This window comes from Cryptomeria japonica, chromosome 11 (genome assembly GCF_030272615.1).
Source record: "Cryptomeria japonica chromosome 11, Sugi_1.0, whole genome shotgun sequence".
In the NCBI taxonomy this organism is placed as follows: Eukaryota; Viridiplantae; Streptophyta; class Pinopsida; order Cupressales; family Cupressaceae; genus Cryptomeria; species Cryptomeria japonica.
Genome location: NC_081415.1, coordinates 599,157,281 through 599,166,483, shown reverse-complemented (window position 1 = coordinate 599,166,483; position 9,203 = coordinate 599,157,281). Strand labels below are relative to the sequence as shown.

At 33.6% G+C, this 9,203-nt stretch overlaps 1 protein-coding gene across 4 annotated transcripts; it reads left to right on the top strand.

The window, feature by feature from the left end:
* The first annotated feature begins 430 nt into the window (after positions 1 to 430).
* Positions 431 to 6,595, top strand: LOC131057097 (AAA-ATPase ASD, mitochondrial). 4 transcript variants are annotated; one of them, XM_057991287.2, is made up of 2 exons: positions 431 to 1,998; positions 6,171 to 6,595. In XM_057991287.2, the coding sequence occupies exon 1, from the start codon at positions 549 to 551 to the stop codon at positions 1,986 to 1,988; it is 1,440 nt and encodes a 479-aa protein (XP_057847270.2). In that variant the 5' UTR covers positions 431 to 548; the 3' UTR covers positions 1,989 to 1,998; positions 6,171 to 6,595. The 4 variants fall into 4 exon arrangements, with proteins under 4 accessions (XP_057847270.2, XP_057847267.2, XP_057847268.2 ...); XM_057991284.2 differs by having other exon boundaries at positions 6,068 to 6,595; XM_057991285.2 differs by lacking the exon at positions 6,171 to 6,595 and adding an exon at positions 5,553 to 5,703.
* Positions 6,596 to 9,203: the final 2,608 nt, after the last annotated feature.

The window sequence follows — 9,203 nt, the reverse complement described above, 5'->3', positions numbered from 1 at the left end:
ATTTTATGCAATACCTAACAATTTTTTTCATTTTTTTTCGAAGCTTTAAAGATCTAACAATCTATTTAACATATAGGACAATTCCTTATCTATAAATTAAGAGCAAGCCTAAATCTTAGCTAAGAGGTAGCCAAATCTTTTAGAGATAAGAACATAAAATATCAAAGACAAAAAAGACGAAAGATATCCATCATAGATGTATGAAACCCAAAGGATGTAAATTATTGACTAAAGACTGTGATGTAAGTAAAGACATTTGTAAATAACATATTAAAAAAAACGAATGAAAAAGACCGAGAACCAAACAACTTTGAAATATTTAACAAAGGTGGAGTTGAAATAAGCGACCTCCGCTAGACATTTCCTACAAAACCTAGTCAGCAATGACAAAACAAGATATTTAAGTCTATAACGGTCGGCGATTCCTTTGTCACCACGCGGCACCGACTGTCGTCTATGGCAATTCATTATGAATATCCTCTGGATTTTTCTTTGCCGAGCTTCTTTAAAATGGTCGTGGGATTTTGCCTGGTAACCCCACCGCAACAATGGAGATCTGGTCAAATCTCGGGGCGCTCATGGCGAGCATCTTCTTTATCAGAACAATGGTGAAGGAATACCTTCCGGCCGAACTCTACGACCATTTCGCTCTGTTATTCAGCAGGCTTGTAAAGTTCCTGTCTCCATACATCACCATCGTGATTGAAGAAAATGAGGGCATGAGAACAAGCGAGATCTACGAATCGGTGCAGATTTATTTAAGCACCCGTTCTTATTCAAAAGCCAAGAGATTGAAGCTCAACAAGCCCAAAAATGGCAAAGCCTTTACCTTTACCATGGACAGAAAGCAGCAAGTAACGGACGAATTTCAGGGCATCAAAGTCTGGTGGACTTTCCACAGCAGAGAACTGAAACAGCCTATGCACTCTTGGAGTTCAATCTCAGACGAAAAGCGGTATTTCGAGCTCCAGTTTCACAACAGGGACAAAACCAGGGTATTTGATACTTATCTGCCGCACATCTTGGCAGAGAGCAAAATATTGGAGCTCAAAAGCCGGCACCGGAAGATTTACACCAATAAAGGCGGTAAAGGGCATTCCTGGACGCCGGTGGTTTTCGAGCATCCGGCGACCTTCGAAACCCTGGCTCTTGACCCTGAGTTAAAGGACGACATAATGCAGGACCTCACAAGGTTTTCACAAAGGGAAATGTATTATAAGAAGGTCGGCCGTGCCTGGAAAAGAGGATATTTGCTCTACGGCCCCCCGGGAACCGGAAAATCGAGCATGATTGCTGCAATTTCTAATTATCTGCACTATGATATTTATGACCTGGAGCTAACTGAAGTTAAGAGCAATACAGAGCTAAGAAAACTTCTGATTGCTACCACTAACAAGTCTATTATTGTGATTGAGGATATCGACTGTTCGCTAGATCTGACGGACCGGAATAAGAAGCATAAGAAAGAAAGCAAGGATGAGCCCGATCCGGTCGCCGGGAAACCAGAGAACGAGCCGCCGGAAAGCAAGGTGACTCTGTCTGGGGTTTTGAATTTTACAGATGGCTTGTGGTCGTGCTGTGGCAGCGAACGGATTATTATTTTTACGACAAATCATGTTGATAGGCTGGACCCTGCGCTTCTTCGGTCAGGGCGCATGGATAAGCATATTCATTTGTCTTTCTGCACTTTTCCGGCATTTAAAGTTCTTGCTCAAAATTATCTTGGCGTTAAAGATCATCCTCTGTTTCAGAAAGTTGAGATTTTGATGGAGGAAGCGCAGATTACGCCGGCGCAAGTAAGCGAAGAATTGATGAGGGCGAGTGATAATCCCGCCGCTGCGCTTGAAAAGCTGATTGTAGCACTTGGCAGGGCTAACGAAAAGGCGGCTCTAATATTGCCTGGTTTCAGTAATGGCGGTGAGTTCAATTCTGGTGAAGAAGTCAACAATTCAAGTGCAGACAAAACTCCACCGGATTCTGACAAGTAGTCGACCAGAGGTAAACTTTTCAGTCTCTTTCTAGTGTTTTGTTGAAATAATCGCAATGGGCACGCTGATTACTATTTTATTAGTTTTTAAAAGATTTAATCTGGATTTGATTTTGTAGAATCTGATTTTAAAGATTATTTTTAAATTAGCTGTGTATTTTGTATTTAAGAGACTTTATGAAATTAGTTGTATATTGTGTATTTAAAAGAGTGTTTATGGAATAGTTGTAGATTCTATTTGGAATTTTGTATTGAGAAATATTTTTTTAAATATTGTAGAAAAGTGATTGTCAATTATTTTATTAGTTAAGTTATTTTAAATTTATAGGTTTTTCCATTTCTAAATTGGAATGAAGATGGAGACTTTTAATCTTGTTTGAGCTTAGGAGAGGTCATAAGAGACCTCTCCAATCAACATAATCAACTAACAAGTCATATATACAATTTAGAATTTATATTATTTTTATTAACATATATCTATATATTTTTTAAATTTAAAAATTGATAAAATATTTCTATTAATTTAATGCTTGTAATAATATATTGTAACTGTAGTATTCTAGTTTAAATTGATAGATTTAAAAACAAAGAAATTTTTATTATTGAACAGTTTTTTTATTCATTTTTTTAAATTATATATTTAAATATAATAATATTTATATTTTAAAATATTTTTATGTAATTATTAACATATTTTTTATTTTCTAAATTTTAATAAATGCCAAACATATATAGAGAGAGAGAAAGATCGTGTTAATTTTTTATTTGATATCAAGATTAAAATGTATAGTCTTATAAAATTCAATGTAAAGAATAATTATATATCCCATACACTAAATGAATGGTACGAACAAAATGAAAGAATACAAAATTGTCATTTAAAAAGAGTTGAAAAATTAGAAAGAAAAGATCTTTTTTATAAAGAAAAAATATTATTTTTAATTCATATTTAATAACATGTCTCAAATAACTCTTAAAAAACTAGGTTATATATAAACTATGTAATATTAGTACACACATTGATCATTAAAACACAAGGATGGTGTGAGTCCCTAATCTATACATATTCCAAATTTAAAATTTTTGAAACAAAACAACTAATGAGGTCAAATAGATTTTGGTCAACTTTCTCAAATGAAAAGTGAGAAAATTAAAAGTCAATCTACATGGATAGTTTGGTAAATATTAACAACCATATTGTGATTCTGTAGTACTTTGATAATTGAAGACATCTTATCAAATTTTCTTGGATAGTCCATCTTATTATAGATAAAATGTTATATTAAAAAAATGTCAATAACTTTTGGATGGGTGTCTCTATAGGCACAGTCATATCACCATCATTTTTTAATCTAGAAAATGTCTAATTAGGCATGGAAGTGCCAATTTCTTCCACGTAACCTATCATATCCTCGGTCTCATGGGTACCACAATCTTGTAATTAAATATCTTAGGGGATGATATGTAACAAATATTCCACTAATTCCTTGAAATTGCTACATTAAAGCAAATGGACTTTCCAAATCCTGCACACGAATTATTGTGTAAAATCAATAGACTAGATTGTTTTTATAGTCTTTCTCTTCTATGGTAACTTCTCAACTATTGATTTCATATGTTCACAAACCCTTTTTAGTCTATGGAATGCTTTTGATGGCATAATTAATTCATCTTTTTTTATCGAAACAAAGAAAATAAAGATACGTAGAAAAGAGCAGCAATCTGCAACCAAAAAGAAAAGAAAAATAGCTAATAGTATGTTCAAAATATCACATTGCAATAGTAAAATAGATTTTGAACTTGAACTTTAATGTAACATCATAACAAAGTAGCAGATTTAATCTTTGAACTTCAATAAACAATGGAACATGTAGTGTCTTTTACATGTAGCTAGAGAACTTGGTATTTAATAGCATCCAAATGTTTCATGATTTTCTCCAACTATTTGGGTTCACCCTACAATTGAGAACATAAATAAACAATTTGGAAAATGATGTTAGAGTAAAAATTAAGCATTTGTGCTTCCTAATGAATAATATACTTTGAAAAAATTGGCAAGCATCTACTTTTCCATATATTAAGTAAAGTAGTCTATCTCATAAAGTCTACCACAATGTTATTATGAAAGATTAGCCCCAATATGGCTTATTTCCAACATAGCACATGATAAAAAATAGTAGAGATATGTCTGAAAATTGCATTCCATTTATTTCTTGTCCATGAGGAATACCAAAAAATGTGTTTCAAACTTTCACTATATTGGCAAATTAGGCAATAAGTGGTTGGAATGTCATATAATTCAATCTTTCACCTACCGACAATTTGAAGTGCAAGAGTTTCCAAGTCAAAATCTTAGCAATAGCCTTAAATTTTGTCCTCCAAATTTGAGCACTTAGTTTCCCTTGTGTTTTTTCTTTAAATTTGTATTTCCATTTGAGGTTCAATCTAGGATTTAATGACATAGTAGGAAGGAGGTTCAAATAAACCCTTTTCAAAGCAGAGCATGAAAATTGATATTTGCACAACCACAACTAATCCTTGAAAAAGTTACAATGAGGTGGAGTGCAAATATTCATAATTAAGTATATAGGGACCATAGATTTACAAATATAATAAACTCTTTAGACATATTATCTATGCCAAAAAAAAATTAATGCTTTGTCAAGTTGCCCAATCTACGACATTGAAATCCCATATATCCCCAAATTGTTGAATCCCTTCTTTGAAAAACTAAAAAGCTTTTCTTGAAAAGGCAACAATTAAGGGTTAACTTTGATATTGTACAAATTTGTTCCACCAAATGGACGAGTTGCCAAAAATCAAACTAACATTGTAAAGAGGGGCTTTTGTAGTTTAAATATTTGCCCGCTTGTTGCAAAAATTTCCATATAGACTGTAAAGGGAAAGAAGATTTGATATTAAAAAAGAGAGAAAGTATAATTTTGTCTAACCAATTGGCTAACTACCATTTTCCTCTGATATAAGTGATAATAATGTGATGGTGCACTAGAATTTAACATGGCTCATCTCAAGACACTACTCTAGTTATCCATTTTTCTAATAAAAAAAACTAAGTTTTGGGGTCCAATAGACCCAATCCACCTTTAGCTTTTGGCTAAATGTAGTGTAACCATGAAATGGATTTAAAACTAGCATAGGTATTCCAATTAGACCATAAAAGGTGATGAATTATTTTAATTAAATCTCCATAGCCTTTTTAAATGGGTATCTAGCAAGATGAGTAATACACATGAGATGCCAAAAATATGGTTAACAACTTGTATTTTTCCAGCTATTGACAATTTTTTTATGCCAAGAAATTCAATTTAATAAGAAACTAGTTCCATATATCAGAAAGGGGAACTCCAAGCCCAAAAGGGATACCTAAGTAGCAATAAATCTAACCATATTTAATCTTCTTCAACTCTTTAGGGATCCAATGAGTTGGATTCATTGGCACCATGATAAATTTAGTTTCATAATGTGTTAAATTTGAACAAAAAATAGAATAGTAAATATTGAGAACCACCATCACACTATTGATTTCCTCCTTGGTGTTTTGAAGGAAGAGCATACTATCATCAACAAAATAAGAGTTAAGAATAACTGTATTATTAGGAATGGAGACACCCTCAATCAAATTCATTGTTTTAGCATCATGCAAGTTTAATTAGCCCCTTTGTAGAGTAGTGCACCTATCAAAGTTACTATATCTATATTTACAATGTTTTGTATGATGTTATTTCTTCTAATTCATTATCATTACTTGTCACTTTCAATATGAATGTAAAATATTTTAAGAGAATAAAATCTTCCTATCAAGGTTGTACAATTGGATTTAATTAATTTGGAAATTTAATCAATTATAAATATAGAACACTTTTTTTGGAAATTGCATAAGGAGATATATGGTATTTAGTTTTAAAATTTAGGACAACAAATTAAATATGGATGTTGTAGAGAATTGGTTCATAAATATTCACAACAATACCTTTGATATGTTCATCGTTTTGAAATTGTGATAGTTATAAAAGTATGGGTAGGTCAGAATGTAATATCTTTGTAATGTTCATTGTTTAGGAGTTATGGCAATTACAAAATTGTGTAACTTTCAAGTTCACACTTTTCAAGATCAAACCTACACTCTATATAATATTTCTAATATGTGGATTTGTTCCTATAGCCCACATGATTGGTATGGTAGACTTTGGGATACTAAAAACTGTGTCACCTCAAATTTTGATATTTATTTAAGTGTGTTGATTGGTAGCATTGTGAAATACCTTATGGAGAACTCTAAATCACAAGGGTTGGGTTCTCCTAGGTCAATTCCTTTGATTTAATTTCCTTAATGATAATGGATGAATATTGAAGACTAATGCTATTTCAATTCCTTTTAATGCTCCAAACTGAAATATTCCTATGGATGCACTCTCCTTATAATGAGGATGATCCATGTTATTCCTACATGATTTTGGGTTTATTTGTAATTTGAATTTACAAAAGTGTACAGCTTTGAGGCCATGGCTTGCTGCACTTTTTACATGTGGTTTCCATGTATAGCTTGAATAAGGATAGTGGTGTGAAGTTTAATGAGTAACCTTAATAGTTGTTGATGCTTCAATGTGTGTATTGGCTTCTAGTTTGGTCTTTGTTTTGATTCAAGTTGCAAAAAAGATTATATAGTGTTGTTATCATATGTATTTAATTGAAAAATGTTGTAAAATCTATGTCAAAATCTTTTTTCAACATTTTATATTAGTTGCACAAAATTTCAACTTTAGTTTGGTGTGATTGAGTAGACATTCTTGTTCACCTAATTTGTGTGTTTAATATTTATTATAAATATGCTTTTAAGGTCCTAAAGGTTTCAAATCTGACCATTTTTTGTACAAGGTACATTACACCCTTTAATGCATGCATTTGCATAATCCACCCTTCCTAATAAGGTTGTACCAACATCCAATGATCACTCCTAATGGACCTCTATTATCTTGACGTAAAATTAGATGCTTGAGTCATTCATCCATCTCTTTATCATCCTATATTCTTATCCACTTACCATGATCCTTCTCTATCCCATATTGTTCCAAAAAAATAAAAAATAAAGTAAAGAGAACTTCATTTGAAGTTGAAAACTTGGTAAACAAGAACCTTTGGAAAGTGTCACGATGGTAACCTAGCAAAAAGACATCATGTAAATCCTCCATCCAATTTCACTCTACACTTGGGATAAAAAAGGGGGAATCATTTATGCATGGACTAGAAACCTTTTGGCACTCATGTCCCTTTTTCACTCTTTTCATTCATCCAAGCTCCTATTTGTCCTTCCTTCCTCCCATCCATATATTCCTTCCACATATATTCATATTCCTTACCCACCCATCCTCATATCCCTTATCTAGTCATTATCCTATCATCCATCTATCTCCCTTATCCTCCCATCACCTTATCCATCTTATCTTATGCCTCCTAGTGCCTCATCACATATGAAATATCTAAAATGGGGCATCTTATTCCTTCATGCCATAGTCCTTGGAGACTCTATCACACCCACCACTCATCTAATTCTCCTCACCATACCCTATCTCATACCTTCATCTCTTAATCTAATCATTTGTATCCCCCTATCCTACATCTCCCAACCATTATCTCATAATACTTCCATCTCCCAAATCCTTATCATAGTATCAATGTCATCCAATAAATCCCAATGCTCCCCACAATCCAAAATTGCATGCAAATTCTCTCCATCCACTCCAACTATCCAATCAAATGATGACTTACCCAATCACATCTTTGGTCTTGTTCACAACCTTGTTGCAAGCCTTGAGCACAATCCAATTATCATCATTAGGATTTATCCTTCCTAATCCTTGTATTGTTTTGGGATATATCATTTCCAAATCAACAATACACCATCCACGAGGGCTTCACTTAGTAAGCCTGGGTTATAGCATGTGTGTTCATGAAATACTAAATAGTCCCCCTATTTTCAAAAAATATTGCCCTAAACTCCTTTTTTGTCACCTCCTCCCAATACATAGCCCAAATTAAAAGCCCCCTTATTTTCACCAAATATTGTATTTTTTCATAGCCGAAAACCCTCAATTTTCACCAATAGGCAATATATTGTACCCTCATTTTTGGGATATTAAACTCCCCAATATGAATGCACATGATATAATATTGCCTAGACAGTGAAGCCCCTGTGACACCATCAATCCATCTTGGGTTTCAACTTGACTATGGAAACATCATGTTTGCCTTCAAGTCATCGATCCACTAGGTTATAACACCATCGTCACCCTTAATATCCACACTTTATATGTCTTGTACATATCTTCTACATGTTGGCCATATGATGGAATTGATTATGTGTTGCATTGATGTTTTGTCATTGATGTCAACACTCGTTGTTTTGGTTGTTTATTGGCTTCTGGTAGATGGATTGGATTGGGTAGATAATCAGTTGATTGTCACTGGTATGATCGGGTTGATGGAATATGTTTGTATGGATGGTCCATATGCTTCTAAAGTATGTTTTAGCCAGTTGGTATAGACTTGATGATCGAATGCTATCTTATGTTCTAGTAAGCTATCTTTATTGATCTAGTAAGGGTTTCACCGACAGAGCTTTATTGAAGATCTTTGATGTAATGCATAAGTGGTGTTGGTGCAGCTTCTAGAAAGGATTCAGTATGTTGATGGTGATTGTGTTTGTGCCTCATCTGATTGGTGTCATTTCTCTGGCATGTGTGGATCTAATTTAGGTCCGGTGCTATCTAGGTTATGGACCAGTTTGCATGAAACGTGTTGGTGTATCCTTTGATGCGCTTTCGGAATATTTTATTGATTGGATGATGTTTTTTTGGCCTTAGGCCGACATGTGTTATAATTTCATTTCAGGATTATGTAATGGATCTATTGTATTATCATTTGTGTGGCCGACCTAATTGGTTAGGTCTTGGGTTGGTATAAATGTATGTAAGATCTCATTGTAGATCAGATAGGATGGGCAAGGAGCGAATAATGTAATAATCATGTGTTTTGAGGATTTGGTCAATCATAGGTGATCGAGTTGGGATTAGGTAAGAGGTTTTAGACCTCTGGCATTGAGCTTAACCGGAACTGTAATCTGGCATGTTTGATGCTATCACCGATAGTTCATCTCTCTGGATTGTAGTCCAAACATCTTGAGGTGGTTGGCATCTCT

Excerpts from the sequence above, each read along its gene's own strand:
- LOC131057097 (XM_057991287.2), top strand. The coding sequence starts at position 549 with ATGGAGATCTGGTCAAATCTCGGGGCGCTCATGGCGAGCATCTTCTTT.